General features: G+C 36.0%; 1 protein-coding gene across 1 annotated transcript; it reads left to right on the forward strand.

The window, feature by feature from the left end:
• The first annotated feature begins 2,180 nt into the window (after positions 1-2,180).
• Positions 2,181-8,189, forward strand: LOC134851434 (SUN domain-containing ossification factor-like). The gene is made up of 3 exons (XM_063867511.1): positions 2,181-4,176; positions 5,575-6,875; positions 7,086-8,189. The coding sequence occupies exons 1-3, from the start codon at positions 2,899-2,901 to the stop codon at positions 7,921-7,923; spliced, it is 3,417 nt and encodes a 1,138-aa protein (XP_063723581.1). The 5' UTR covers positions 2,181-2,898; the 3' UTR covers positions 7,924-8,189.
• Positions 8,190-15,916: the final 7,727 nt, after the last annotated feature.

Raw genomic sequence — 15,916 nt, forward strand, 5'->3', positions numbered from 1 at the left:
ACATTTGGGTTATGGGGTCATAATTACGAAGAATACCATGGAGGTTAGTGTCTTTAATGCAATATGTGAAATTTAGGAAAAATGGTGAAGTGTATTTGGAATTAATGAATTGAAAACGATGGTGTGGTTGTCTAGAGGGTGTGTATAGGTCAAAGTGATTTTGGATGAAGCGATAATAACTATATGTGTGGGTTTGTTTAGTGCGCAACATAATATCGTGTGAGCAGTGTAAATCTCTTTCGTGTGGTGCAAGGAAATGAAAGGTTAGTGAAAATATTTGGAAGCGTTCTTTGAAACTTTCGTATGCTTGTGTGTCTATTAGTGCTTCTGAAATAATGTGATCAAACTTTCGGTCGAAGATGTTTAGTGTAAATATATATGGTGTCTTGATGAAAAATTTCTCGGTAATTTGTGGATTAGCGAAGCGATCGTCGTCTAAGAATTGATCTTGGTTAGCTCTGATGATGTTGTGATCATAGTATTCGAGTGTATATTCGTTAGCTCTAGGTGCAGTGTGTGTTTTTAGTGATTTTTTATATCCAACGTAAGTAAATTGTCTAGCGGTTAGTGGTGTAGTGAGTCGATATAGCATGTCCGTATTTCGCTCTATATCGATGTGAGTGTTAGATAAAGGTAAGCAAAGAGGGTTAGTAAAATGATAATATGAGGTCCAAGAGAGAGTGGGCATTAAAACGTATTCATCTACAAAGTTGCGTGTTTCGTTAGTGTCGTGGGGGGTGTTTAAGGTGTATTGTGGGAATGAGGGTAAGGTGATGGCTAAAAATTCTTTTGTGTTAGTATGCTTGGGGTGGTTGATGTATTCACGGGCTGTTCCTGGTTTTGCTGGGAAAGGATGGTTGGGGAACTTTCTTCTAAAAGTGCGGTAAGCTCTATTAGTGTTGAGTGAAGATTCAGTTGATGTGGATGATGGTGCTAATGATTCAGTATAATTTGAAGAGGGTGTAGGGGTAGGGGGGTTGGATGAATTTATTGTGGAGGAGATTTGGTTTATGGTTGGGGTATTAAGGTGGTAGGGTTGTTGTTGAAGGGTAATAAAATTATCTAGCTCTGGGGAGATTCGGGGGGTGTCTGGAGAATGAGATGATTGGTCAGAATGGTATGAGGAGTAGGTTGGGGTAACTTGGGAAGCATAAGAGGGTGTGGGAGTGATTGGGTCAGGGTTATTGGATAATATGGGTTGAAAAGGGGGTTGAGAAAAATTAGAAGAGTTATGAAAATTATTGGATGGGGATGGTTCTGAGTCGGCAAATTCATCGGGGGTTTCAATATTCGGGTTATTGAGTTGTGAGATGGAATATAAAACTGAGATGTGTGAAAGCGTCTTAGCATTGAAAGTGGTCCTGATTTTGTGCCTTGAAGCTGGGGTCTTGATCCAGTTTTGAAGCTGATCTGGACTTTCCAGCTGGTGTTGATGCTGTACTTTGATGCAGGATCTTGACACTAACTGGGTTGTTTCTTTATTAAAGGGGGCGGTAGAAGATCATGAATAGGTCTCACGGGCGGATCTAGGATTTTCTCGGGTGGGAGCGGTTTTTCAGTTGTCTGCCGTTTTTTTGGTCAACTTAATTGATTTCTGAGCTCTCACAAATCACGTTAGAGACCTTCTTTTGACTAAATTTTCTGCCTCGGTCTGCCAAAAATGGAGGTCTCAAAATGCTACCAACGGGGGTTCTTTGGGTAGGCAGAGGCGTTAGAATCGCTGAGAGAGTAGCCCCCCCCCTAAAGCCACTAATTTACTCAAAGAAAACCAGTATTGAAAGCTTTGCTTAGCGCTTCCTTGGCTAAATTTGGCAATTTAATTTTGAAACATTCTGCAAATAAATGAAAATTTTTTTTGATAAAGTTTCCTGAAATTTTAATCATTCCATTTTTTAAAATCTTATTCCATTTGATAAAGAAAACTTGTCAATTTTTTTCCATTTCACTAAAATTCTACACGTTCGTATGGATAGTTGGCATATCACACCACACATAAAGAAAAAGAAACCGTAATTTAAACAATTTTTTATCATTATGTTTCGGAACATTATGTGCTACTTACACAGCAACCAGTTCTCCTTGTTTTACTTTGCGAGCAAAAGAAGTCTTTTTTTTCGAATTTACTTTAATAAATTGAATCGCGCTCATAACACGAAAACGATGTGACCGAAACTTGGCGCCATACTTCATATCATTGCTTTTACACCTTACACCTTATTTTTGGTACTTGGCCATTAATGCATCGAATAATAAATTTGTAGATTTTGTGGTTGTAGATATCCAATTATGAGTCTGTCTGCCTTACTTCACTTGATGGTAACTTGCACTAAATTGTATATTATCTTCATTAGCTCAATAGAATGACGTAAACACAAGCGATGTTGCAATATTGACGTTTGAGGCTCAGTTTGTTTCTAATGCTTTGCCCTCTTCTTAGAGGTTAAATTTCATTCTGTGAAGTCTTCTGAATTTTTTATGAATCACCGAAAGTAAACTTTCCAATTCCTTGATTTCAGCTGCAATCTAAAAAGGATTGGGAGCAGTTCTTTTGTCCCATTTTTTGTCTTGTTTGATACCACGCACTGTGTTAAAATATGTCACTCCTTTTATTTAGTTTTTCGCTTCTATAGAGTAAGTTGATGAAGTTGCAAATAACCATACTTAAATGTAACAACATTTACTTATTTCTTGCCGAAAACAAACATTGAAACCATTAGCTTAACTTGTGTCACTATCGTGTTTAAGAAACCTCCAAATCCTGAGACTTATTAGTTACCGTATTGAATTGTCTTGGGGCTTGTTTTGACAGCTCTAGTCAAGTCATGATTCATTTTGTTAACCGAAACTTGTTCTTCTCTGCTTTGAAATGCTGTTTATTTGCAAATTTAGTCCCAACAGATGAGTAATTTTTCAGAGTTAAATCAATGCGACTTGTTAAATTCTCGGCGAAATCAAACCAATTACGATGACACGCAATCAAATGTCCAGAACCAGGCCACCCATTTGAAAAAGCTAAGATTCCAACATAGTTTTTCTGGAGGTAAAAATCAGCGACTGCCAGGCGAAAGAAGATCCAGCTCCTCTGGAGTCACCGAATTAAAAGAGATATCTTTTTTGGAACCAAGAGCGATGCATGGACAAAAATCAACCTGGCTGACGGGATTTTGTTTCACAAACATTGCAATCTTTGTAATTATAGTAAGTTTTCACGTTTTGAATCCGACTGCAACTAGCAATAGTGACGATGTTGCTGGGCTGGATTTAAACCCAGATTTGACAGTCGATTCTCAAGTCAGAAATCCCGAAGGTCAATCGACTATCGAAATTTCCGAGAGTTCAGAAAAAATCCCGAAAGATTTGGAAGTTTCGGTAACTGATTCTACTTCTACGAAAATTAACGAAGTCGTTCAATCGGAAGCTGAAGTCAAAGAAGAAGATGATTTAAATGAAGAGATGAACAAAGAAAAGGAACACACTGATGACCCTTCCCTAGATGCTGACGAAATCGATAAAACTGATCCTAATTCAGAAAATGAAAGTGAGAAGTCGGCTGGCGATGGGTTGAAAAATGATCATACTGTGGATTCGAGAAGCGTTGATTTGGGTGACGTCGAGAAAAACATAGAATTTGATTCGAATAGCGAAGAAAAATTAACTAATCACGCAACAAAAATTGAAAGGGAACCGCAAAATGTTCCCGATGATATGGAGTCTGAATCAAATGAGGCTGAAGCTGCAAGTTCTGAGAAGTTAGGCGAAGAACATATTGAATCAAGTGTAGTCATTGAATCACCTGTTGCTGAAAAAGAGACTGTTGAAGAAAATGATGTCGGCAAGGATGTAAAGGACGCAGAGCCAGAGCAGACGGTGCAAGATTCCAAGAGTCTCCTGGACGACCTGCTTCAAGACGCGAACAAGGGTGGTCAACAGGGATCTACAGACTCCAACATGCAGGAACCGAGAGTGATAGGAAACTCTAGTCGTCTGGTTAACGGAACTGTAGTTATGAATGAGACTGATGAGAAAAACGAGGAAATGGAGAAAGATGGAGATATGTTCACTTTTAAAGAGTGGAAACAAAAGATGCTTGAGGAGCAGATGAATAAAGACAAGGAAAAAGAAGGAGGGAATAACAATGGGGGAGGGGAGCACAAGAATGGAGGAAACACAAATGGGGTAAATGTCCAATCATTGATAAGACATTTAAAATCAAAAGCTGACGAACATGCAAACATTTTAGCGCTGTGTAATGTATTACATATGCGCCATTTAAAACTTTAATTAAAAAATAACTGTAGTTCCTTTTAATGTCCATTTTCGGACCAATTTTTTTGCTCTACCTTTGAAAGTGAAGTAGAACTTTGTTTTCTATTGTTTTAATTTTTTTGAGTTTTTTCTCCACGCTAAGTAAGGTACCACAAATAATCAAATAATAATCTTATTAAAGTACTTTCTGCTGTCGTGATTAAAATTAAATTTATAATTTTCAAAATATTTACTGTGTCGAGACAAACCAGTTAGAATAGTTTTTGTCATATTTAGAGTGAGTAAATCCAGCGAGTAACGTTTTTTAGATGAACATCGGTTACTTAAACTTGAACAACTTCGGGAAAACAAGTTGTTTTACTCCAGAAAAACAAGTTTTTGAATCTTCATTCAGCGCTTGTTTGGCAGTGATTAGTTTTTAGATAATTTTTAAAAAGTTAAGGAAAAGTTTCCGCAGTTTTTTTCAGTTAGTGTTATTCAATTTGATTTTTTTAAATCAATTTTTGTTTTGTTTTTCTTATTTTGGAGACAACTGTAGTCGAGTACAAGAGATCTGAATTTTCGTATTTTCTCTCATCAAACTACGCACAAAAACAGCACAAATTTGAACAAGAATGCTCGTATATAAGGGCGAAGCCCTGAATGTTTTAACAGCAATTCAAGGCCAACTAAAAAGTTCATTGATTGAATAGTTGACGAAATTATTGAAAAAAAGTTCTTTCATTTTTTTCTCATTTTGTCCCTTCACATGCTATGTAAAAAACAAAGGGCTTGTTTAGCGCATCACATTGTTTTATTAGGATTAAATTGCTTGCCTCAATCCAATTTGGAACATTTGAATTCTTCGCTTAGGCGTGCTATAAGAACGCAATAAATCATACGTTAATTATCTCAAATTAGCCATTTTCAAACCCCCACTGTAATTTTACAAAAAATTATCACAGCTAAAATATCAATTAAATTTATGCTCAAGACAACAATATCTTTCAGATAAAACAAAAAATTTTGTGAGAAACGCTTAGTTAACCAATTCGAAAATTGAGTGAATAAAAAGCCACCCTAAGCATAAATATTCCCCACTTTCTTCGAAAGTCGGAACAAAAAACAAAACATGTTTTTAAGGTTTTTTATGACTGTAGTCGGAACCTTCTGTGATTCCTCGAACATCAGACTGTTCGAACATCAAACTAATATCAGGATAAGTTATCCGATTTTTTTTTCAATTTGCGGTCGCAGTAGTTTTTTTTCTTTGTTATTTTCTAACTGATTTTTCATTTAGATATGTAAATTATTCTGTTATGTTTTCAGCATCAAGTCTCTTCTAGTCATCAGTCTAATGGTCTTTCAAGCTTCAAGGTTCAACAATATACCCAAAATTTTGCATCTGCTGATTGTGGTGCTAAAATACTCGAAGCATCCCCGAACGTCCAAGGAAGAGACGCCATTCTACATTCGGACCGAGACAAGTACCTGAACATTCCATGCAATGAGCCAAAAAAGTTCTTCGTGATTGAACTCTGCGAACCAATTCAGCTGAAGGTCCTAGACATCGGTTGTTTCGAACTGTTTTCTTCATTAATGGCCAACTTCACAGTGTATGGTTCTGATAGATATCCGACTAGAGATTGGAAACTGTTGGGCAATTTTACAGCAAAAAACGAGCGTACGTTGCAGTCGTATACAGTGTCAGACCAAATGTATATCAAGTATGTTAAAATTGACTACCTGTCTCATTACGGCAAAGAGCATTATTGTCCTGTTTCGAGTGTAAAAGCCTTTGGGCTCACCATTGAAGTTGAAGACGATGACCAGTCGATGAATGATAACTCTGATTCTGACAACAACGAGAATGGAAATGCACAAGACGAGACATCCAAAACTGGTAATGGCTGGTCCACAGTTACTGATGCAGTAGCAAAGTTAGCAAATAAAATTATAGGAAGCCGAGCGCCCTCAACCGAGGAAAATGTTGCAGCAAACCTTTCAGATATCAAAATCGAAAACTTAACGGATCACACAAGAAATACGTCAGTTCAAGACAACGTAGTGTACCCCGAAGCACCGCGACCCAAATCAGAAGCAAATATTTCGAACTTTGATCCAAAAATTGTACATGGAACTTTCAATTTAGATCCACCTTTCATACAACCATCGGGAACCGAGTTTAAATCGTCAAATTTGATACTTAATGAATTCAATTCAAGTCGTTCTGAATATAATTTTTCATTGGCATATCCCGAAAACATTCCTGGAGTTTTCTGTGACGAGGATTTGGAACAATTGTTGAATTGTCCGACTTATCATTATATATTCACAATGCTCGGTCTACATTCTACTTGCTGCAGAGCTGTCAATAATAGTTTATTATCAAATATACCGACTACTGAAACAACAGAACCGTGTGCCGAAAGTACCTCAGAGCGAATCCTTGAATCGCAAGAAACCGCAACGGTAATACCTGCGGTACAGGAAGTGCATAGTACGAAAAGTGATGAGGTTAATACTGACGTCAAAAATCAAGACATTATCTCGAATGCGGATGAGTATCATCATAATGGAGGAAACAGTAATAATAATTTCCAGAAAGAGTCACTCATAGTACGATTGAGGTAAAAAAAGTTCAAGTTTTCTTTTAGAATCAATTTTTTAATGGTACAAGAAAATCGAATTAGCTAAAAATTTTAATGTTCGTTTGGTTTATACATGTATGAAACTGGTGCTATGTCCCTGGATGACTTACGAGAACCTTAAAATTGATCACAATGATCAGTTTTGTTTTCTTCCTTGGTTGGTCATAGTTAAATTTAAATTTATTTTAGGAACAAAGTGAGAGAATTGGAGTTCAACATGACATTAAGCAGCGAATATCTCGAGGAACTATCTCGAAGGTACAAGAAGCAAATGGACGAAATAACAGCCAAACACAACAGAACTCTGACAGCTCTCATTTCAACTAACAAAGAAGCAGCATCACGTGACGAAAAACACTCGCAGATTATTCTAGAATTAGAATCTGACGTCACCAGATTGACTGTCCGCATTTCTCAGTTAGAGGAAGCGATGGTGAATATGACAGATAGTTTAATGTCGAGACATGTAATGTTTATATCAGTAGAGTTTTTTCTTTTTGGTGTTCTCGTGTTGTTTTACATGTTTTGGTCGTGTCGGTCGAGTTCGACTATAAATCAATCTTCGCTGGCCGATGAAAATCGTAGAAAGTCTGACGACTCATGTGATCGCGTGAGGTCGAATTCGGAAACAATTGTTGCTGGAAGTTATCCGGAATCTCCATTCGCCAGGCGCAGTTACACGGAACTTGCGCAATCGATTGAAGACCTAATGGTTCCTCAAGCGACTCCGTTCCGAAAGAAGATCTCGCCGCTGCCCAAGCAAAAACAGACGAACTATTTGAACGATAAGCAGTCATCGGCTGCATTGGTGGGTGCAGCAACGAAGAAGAAAAAGGCGAAGAAACGCCACAGCGTGAACCTTTTCGACGATCGTGAAACGAATTCTTGTTCATCAATCAGTTCAGTTGCTAGTAGTAGCAGAATGGCAAATAATAACTCATCTTATCAAGGGGCTTGTAATCAGAACAGAAACGCCAAAAGAGCTGCCAACAGTTTATGGGCTGGAAAAGCACTGTCAGTAATTTGAAGAAAAATAGTATAGATTATTATTATTTTACCAGATAAACTTTTATCGACTACGTGGGTGCTAGCGTTTAAATTTTGTTTTATCTGTTTGTTTGGTCTTTGTTGATGTTCAAATACTTGTTCTAACCAAGAGTCATAATTTGTCAATTAATCTTCACCTCAATTCATATCCCGTATAATAAATTTCATTGCAATATTTTCATTAAACTAGGCTGTATAAGGTTACACAACTGAATTGAAATCAATCGAAATTCACTAGTTCATCAATTTATTTTTTTTTGGTGCGTGTGACATGCCTAAAAATATTGGTTACACTGCTAATGATAGTATCGAATTACATTTATAGATGCTGGCACTCTCGGAAGTCACTCCCAGGCGTTGTTTCAATAGATGAGCTTTTCGCGCGCGAATTTAGGTCGTGATTCGAATGCCATTGAAAATTTTCCAAAAATTTTTTCCGGTGTCTAGAAAAACCGGTTTGAAATGTTTGATTTTCGTCTTATTTTGAGCGAAATAAGCGAGCGAGCTGGCGTACGATAGCTTATTTTAAGCCGTGAAATCATAGGTTTAATCGAGTGAGGTTGCGAAGTTTTTAGCTCCATTTATGGAATCAATAATCAATCAATCTATTATTTAATTGGCGTTTCACGTGACACATGTTTAAGAAGTCCCTATGTTGACGTGTTTAAGAAGTCCCTATTTTTGCATGTTTAAGCTTTTCCAACGTATTATTTTTTGCATTATTAACGAAAATGTTTTTGCACGTTTAAGCTATACCGTACGTTAATATGCTTAAGAAGTTTCATTTGGCTCATGTTCAAGTCTGTTGGTCTGTTAAGAGGCCAAAAAATTGCAAGATTTGAAAATTTAATATTTACATACGTTCTATACATTCCTATATAGCGGGGTGCTGTTAAATACATTTAGAGGTAGCAAATCTGGCGTTCAAGTATGACTGCTCAAATCCTTATATTGTTCGAGATATGGCGCTTTTATGATTTTTTAATTTTCTTCAGAAAACCTAGAAAGAAAAAACTCAACCGAACTTGATTTTCTCAACCCTATAGTGGGGTGCTATAAGGGTGTATTAGGAGGTTGCAAAGCTGGTGTCCAAGTATGACTGCTCAAATCCTTTTGTTTTTCGAGATATGGCGTTTTTGTTTTTTTTTAGTTTTTTTTTCTTCAAAAAACTTAGATATTAAAAAACTAACCGAACTTGAATTTCTCAACCCTATAGTGAGGTACGGTCAGGGTATATTCAGGAGTTGCAAATCTGGAGTCCAAGTGTGACTGCTCAAATTCTTTTGGTTTTCGAGAAATTGCGTTTTTTATGATTTTTTTCATGTTTTTTTTTCAAAAAAATTTAGGTAAAAAAAATTAGATACAAAAAACTAACGAAACTTGAATTTCTCAACCCTATAGCGGGGTACGGTCAGGGTATATTCAGGAGTTGCAAATCTGGCGTCCAAGTGTGACTGCTCAAATTCTTTTGGTTTTCGAGAAATTGCGTTTTTTATGATTTTTTCATGTTTTTTTTTCAAAAAAAATTAGGTAAAAAAAAATTAGATACCAAAAACTAACGAAACTTGAATTTCTCAACCCTATAGCGGGGTGCGGTCAGGGTATATTCAAGAGTTGCAAATCTGGCGTCCAAGTGTGACTGCTCAAATTCTTTTGGTTTTCGAGAAATTGCGTTTTTTGGATTTTTTAATTATTTTTTTCAAAAATAAAAAATTAAGCGAACATCATTTTCTCAACCCTATAGTGGGGTGCCGTCAGGGTAAAATCAGGTGTGGCAAATCTGGAGTCCAAGTATGACTGCTCAAATCCTTTTGGTTTTCGAGATATGGCGTTTTGTCTGATTTTTTCATATTTTTTTTTTTTTAATTAAGATATAAAAAAAAATTATATACAAAAAAACTAACCGAACTTGAATTTATCAACCCTATAGTGGAATACTGTCAGAGTTTAGTCAGGAGTTGCAAATCTGGCGTTCAATTGTGACTGCTCAAATTCTTTGGTTTTCGAGAAATTGCGTTTTTTATGATTTTTTCATTTTTTTTTGCAAAAAAGTTAGATGTAAAAATAATTAACCGAACTTCAATTCCTCAACCCTATAGTGGGGTGCTATCAGGGTACATTTAGGGGTTGCAAATCTGGCGTAAAAATCATGGCTGCTCAAATCCTTTTGGTTTTCGAGAAATTGCGTTTTTTATGATTTTTTCATTTTTTTTCAAAAAAAACTTAGATAGAAAAAAAAATTAACCGAACTTCAATTTCTCAACCCTATAGTGGGGTGCTGTAAGGGTTGCAAATCTGTATGAGTCCAAGTATGACTGCTCAAATTTTTTTTTGGTTTTCGAGAAATGGCGTTTTTTATGATTTTTCATGTTTTTTTTTTTCAAAAAAGTTAGATATAAAAAAAACTAGATAAAAAACACTCCGAACTTCAATTTCTCAACCTTATAGTGGGTTGCTGTCAGGATAAATTCGGGTGTGGCAAATCTGGAGTCCAAGTATGACTGCTCAAATCTTTTTTTTTGAGAATTTGCGTTTTTATGATTTTTTCATTTTTTTTTTCAAAAAAATTAGATATAAAAACTGAACGAACTTGAATTTCTCAACCGTATAGTGGGTTGTTATCAGGGTACATTCAGGGTTTGAAAATCTGGAGTCGAAGTATAACTGCCCAAATCCTTTTGGTTTTCGAGACATGGCGTTTTTTATGATTTTTTTCATTTTTTTTGTCAAAAAATTAAGATATAAAAAAATCCTACCGATTTTGAATTTCTCAACACTATAGTGGGGTTTTGTCAGGGTTCATTTAGGGATTGCAAATCTGGCGTCCAAGTATGACTGCTCAAGTCCTTTTGGTTTTCGAGAAATTGCGTTTTTCATGATTTTTTCTTTTTTTTTTCAAAAAACCTAGATGTAAAAAAAAATTAACCAACTTCAATTTCTCAACCCAATAGTGGGGTGCTGTCAGGGTACATTCAGGCGTTGCAAATCTGGAGTCCAAGTATGACTGCTCAAATCTTTTTGGTTTTCGAGATATGGCGTTTTTTATGATTTTTTCCAGTTTTTTTTTTTCAAAAAAGTTTAGATACTAAAAATCTTAGATGTAAAAAAAATTAACCGAACTTCAATTTCTCAACCGTGTAGTGAGGTGCTGTCAGGGTACATTCAGGGGTTGCGAAACTGGAGTCCAAGTGTGACTGCTCAAATCATTTTAATTTTCTAGATTTTTGGTTTGTCTGTTTTCTGAAGTCTTGGTTTTGTAGCACCGGAGTTGCGATTGACGCGCTAGTTCAAAAAAACTGCTCATTTTACTATTACTGTAGAATATGCCTAAGTTCTAGTTTTTCATTCAGATCCTTTTATCACACCACGCCGAACAAACGAAATAAGTTTGAAAAAAAATGCATTCTGGGCTACTTGTTCAGTAACCGGCTATCCTTGTTACATTTGCGAAAGCAATTTTCTGATAAATTTTCCACTAGCTTCATTATTGAATTTTAACAACTTCCAGGTTCCTTCACGCATGGCCTAGAGGTAAAGACCTTGCATTTGATCCCTAAGGCCGGGGGTTTGAAAATCGGCAGCATCTTTTTTTTTAACAAAGTGTGCAATTGAAATTTTTTTCGGTAAACAATGATTTGTCGGACTTTGGTTTGTCTGCTCAAGTTTTGTCAGTTTAGTTGACACATTAAGGGTTTTTCTTGTGTAGGTAGTATCATGGTAGTTGTAAGTGTTTTTCTTTGTAATTTCAGGGTACTTGAAACTTCCAAAAGTTCATGAAATCAATTTTCGTGGGGGGAAACTCGTTTCATAAAATCAAAGTCTGAGGGTTATTTGACCTATATTTGTGATATTTTGTTTCCTTTTTCTCGAGAACTAACCTCCCATATCTGTTATTGTGGGTTCAATGGAAATAAGGGGCAATGGGAGCCGTACCTGTATTAGCGGCCACTCACAATTTTTTGCTCAAAATTTCATTGCTCTGAGATGAGTCAAGTATTTGACCGCTGTTTAAATTTTGACCGCTGTTTACCTCACATATCTGAGATTTCTGATTCAACCCAAAGAACGGGTTGCGGAACCTTTGCATCCTCGAATCCGCCCAATTTCTTTACTCAAAAGTTTATGGCCCTCGGAAATATCAAAATTTTGATGTTTTGACCGGTTTTTGAAATTTTTCGAGGATCTTCTCAAATTTGAATTTACAGTTTGCGTGATGCTCTTCTGCTCGGAAACTTTTTGAGTTTCGGAAAGTGATGCTCGGAAACTTTTTGAGTTTCGGAAAGTCAAGGTTTTGAACTTTTGACCATTTCTAGATACTTTTTGATTTTTCTGAAAAACTACCCTATCTGAGATTAAAAAAAACAATAGAAAAAACCGGTTGCGAGAGTTTTTGCTGAAGCAGCGGCAACTCCTGACTTTTGTTGAAATTTTGGTTTTTTTTTTGAAGTTTTGGATTTATAAAGCAAGTGAATTAAGAAACATACTGCAGGCTATGGATTCATCGCGTTCGACAGTTAAAACATTGACTCAAACTGAATTTTGGCACTGGCAATCAATATTTCTTCGCCCAAATTACGTTCACATTGTAATGATCGATAACGATATCTGGTTAAGAGGAATCTTGACAGAAACATTGCATGTGACACTCGGTTCAAAATCTTAGAAGCACGGATTTGCTCCAACTCATGATGATCAATGATTTAACTCGCTAGAGAATATGAACTCATTTCTGGTTTAGGTATAAAACTCATGAAAGTTCAAATATCGATTGACTTGATTCAAAAGTTTGAACTTTAATGTATGTTTGAAATCATTTGAGTTACACATTGTAAATATTCATTATGTTTCGAAGGTTTTAAGCCTCCTTATTGGCTTCTGAAAAAACGATGACAAGTGTGCATGACTGGCATAAATCTTGAATAGCATAAAAATCATTCACATTTTTATCGACTATCATAAAAATCAAACACGCGCGGCATTAACCAGTCAGTAAAGACGGCTTAACTCGTTGCGCGTACACGGTGCAAATGTGCTGTAATTCGCGAGAATTAATAATTGCCGCTATATTCAAGTTGCCAAATATTTGATGCAGATCTGCGTTCAGATATAAATTTCTCGAAATGCATTTATTTCACTGAAAAACAACTCTTATGCACTATTGAAGTTGTTTTCTGTGAGATAAATTTCGTAAAAACATTTGAGAAATCGTCATCTATTCTGTATTACACAACTAACGCTTGCAGTTGATTCGTTGTTTACCCTTGCGATTAGCAATGGTGTTGCTACAGGGCAATAGACTATTTCCCCCTTGAAAATTTTCTTCACAGGATGACTCAACTTTGTAGTCATCTCCAACTCGGTAATTTTGTTTCTTTCTGACAAATTTTGAGCGTGTCTGCATTTGAAATGCCCGTTTTATTCGAAATTTTTGTTGGTTTTCTGTTTTTCCTTCATTTCTTTTAAAAGCTTTCCGGCTTATTTTATATCGGCTCAGCTGCCTCATTTTGAGTCGTTTGATGAGCAAAAAAAGGTTGTTATCTAAATGTTTTAAGGGGAAACATAACCACTTTTTTTTAGGGTTTTTAGGTTTCATGAAAAAAAAAAATTTCTGCTCAATAGTTGGCGGCCTAGTAACTGCTTTCTAAGTTTGATTCCTTGCTCAGTTAGCATTCATTGACTTATATGGCGTGTTTTTAAGAAAGAAATTTTTTTACAAGAGACAAAGTTCTGAAATGCAAGCTTTGCATTGAATGCAAGCTTTATATTGTTGTTGTTGTGAAGGCCCTCACAGCCTATGGGTGTTTTCTGTGGCTTTTTCGGGGTCTGTCCGAAGGGTTTCATGATAATTTCCGAGGCAAGACATCGTGGGATGAACTGTCCCTGTCTTGTTTTGACAAATGTGGCATTTGTCTGTGTCGGATGTTTGATGCGAATTTACTGTAAAAACCGCTTCTTAGTTGCGCAAGTCTTACTTGTTCTTCCCCTTTCAAGTTTCACTCGAGTTGCTCTCTTTTTTTGTTTCAATGGTGGTGAGTCGTTCAGCACTCGATTAGAGGCGAGATTTTGAATGGCTTTGATGACATAAGCAGTGTTTAGCTCTTTGTTAGTTGTTAAGTCTTCTTCGATGTTTAGTTGAACAGTTAAGTGGTTGTTGAGGGATAAAATCATTTTCCTGTCGTCAGGTTTCTGTCAGAATACTAATTCGTGGCATGGATGATTGGTTTTTCGTTCGGCGTTTCCCGCCTCAGATGATCTACTGCGGAAATACGTAGGCATCCGGCGGCTATGCGCAGGGCAGCGAGCGTTATCACTTCGTTTAAGAAGCATTTTCAAACCTTAACAAAAACGTTTCCAGATAAACAGCTTGATTACACAATTGTTACATTATTTGAGTTGACATTTTCAATTTAAAAAATATATCAAATTTAGCTACTGCATGCTTTTAGTGGTAAATACTGGTTGCCTTGACAGCGTTATCTTGCTTTATTTTTGATGGTTTCTGATAAATTGATTTCCGGGTTTTTCCGTTTAATTTTTTTTTCGGCTAGTCGCCTCATATTGCCTTATTTGACGGGCTAAAAGTTTCTGCATGTCTGTTGTAACGGGACTTAAAATGGTAGTGTTGAAATTTTTCACTGCAAAAATTTTTCCTCGTCGACTTAAGTATTGTTGACTTGGTTACGGCTGCATTCATTTTGTTGCGTTGCTAGTGCGTCAACGAAAATCGTCTTCATTGTAAGTTTTCCTCAAGATGCACTTCATTTAATGCAGCTCGGTCAGCTTGTTTTCAGAAACTTTTGTTTCATCGCTTTTTTACAACGATTATTTGAGCTCCAGGCTTTCATCTTAATTATGTCGACTTGTTGTGTGGTAGTTCAAGTGACGCGAAGGTCCTTTTCGCCTCTGTTGCATACAAATGTCTTGCTGCGAGTTTTTGGAAGTTTAGATATCTGTTACGTTACTGCTTTCTATCTACTGCTGACAATTTTCGCTGTCTTAAACTAAAAACCAACATGTCAGTTCGCCAGCAATGATTGAAATATGGTTATGTTTTTAAAATAAGGAATCATAACTTCGTTTTAGCTTTTTGCCAAGTTGTCTGCGCAATTGGTGTTTTATTAAACTCATGTTTCAAAATTCCTATGTTTCATGTTTAAAACATACTAATTTGATGATATATTTATGTGGATCAACGTTTTATTCATTATTTGTACAACTAATATCAAGTTTTACCGGGTCGGATGTTTATAATTAACTTTTTGTAAACTAATTGAGGCATGATAGTTGGTAATTTTTTTTCAAATTGACGGGTACTGCAAATGCGTCATAATTGGCGTGCGTCACTTAATAAATTTCGACTTCAGGTTTTAGTCATTCAGTTTTTCCCAGTAGCATTATCGGTCATATGTTTGGTTTTTTCGAGTTCAAAAAACAAGCAACGCTTCTAGTATAAAATCATAACTGACTTTCAACCAAAGTCGCAGTTTTCGGAATTGATGTTTGGATTTTCTACGCTTTCTTGTTATCCTGTTTGTTGTTATTTAAAGTGCTTTGTATTTTTTCCTGTTCTCTATTTTTGAGAAGCGTGTAGGTTAATTTTTGGCTTGAACTTCAAATAATTGAAAAATTGTTGTTGGCTCATTCTTAAGAGTTGATAAACTTGCTGACGACTTTTCGAAAGGTCTCGGAGAATTTCGTTCATTTCTTTTTCAGGAAAATGGTTCACGCGCATTTGAGTTTTTACTGTGCGACTTTTGACTTCTTTTTAAATTAAGTTCGTTTTTTTTTTGTTTAAGAAAGGCAAAATCCCTTATCGAACAGAATAAGTGGAAATTTTACGGCAAAATGATCGACTTCTATTTTCGAAAGTTAGTTTTTATTTTCAGGTTACCCTGCGGAATGAAAAAATTTGCTTATCAATCCAGTTTTATCAAATTTTTTGATAACCTTTACTTTCAAAAATCAATATATAT

The sequence above is a fragment of the Symsagittifera roscoffensis genome, chromosome 7 (assembly GCF_963678635.1).
Source record: "Symsagittifera roscoffensis chromosome 7, txSymRosc1.1, whole genome shotgun sequence".
NCBI classification, from domain to species: domain Eukaryota; kingdom Metazoa; phylum Xenacoelomorpha; order Acoela; family Convolutidae; genus Symsagittifera; species Symsagittifera roscoffensis.

Excerpts from the sequence above, each read along its gene's own strand:
- LOC134851434 (XM_063867511.1), top strand. The coding sequence starts at position 2,899 with ATGAGTAATTTTTCAGAGTTAAATCAATGCGACTTGTTAAATTCTCGG. Across the intron at positions 4,177-5,574 it reads ATGGAGGAAACACAAATGGG|CATCAAGTCTCTTCTAGTCA; the intron begins GTAAATGTCCAA and ends TTATGTTTTCAG. Across the intron at positions 6,876-7,085 it reads TCACTCATAGTACGATTGAG|GAACAAAGTGAGAGAATTGG; the intron begins GTAAAAAAAGTT and ends AATTTATTTTAG.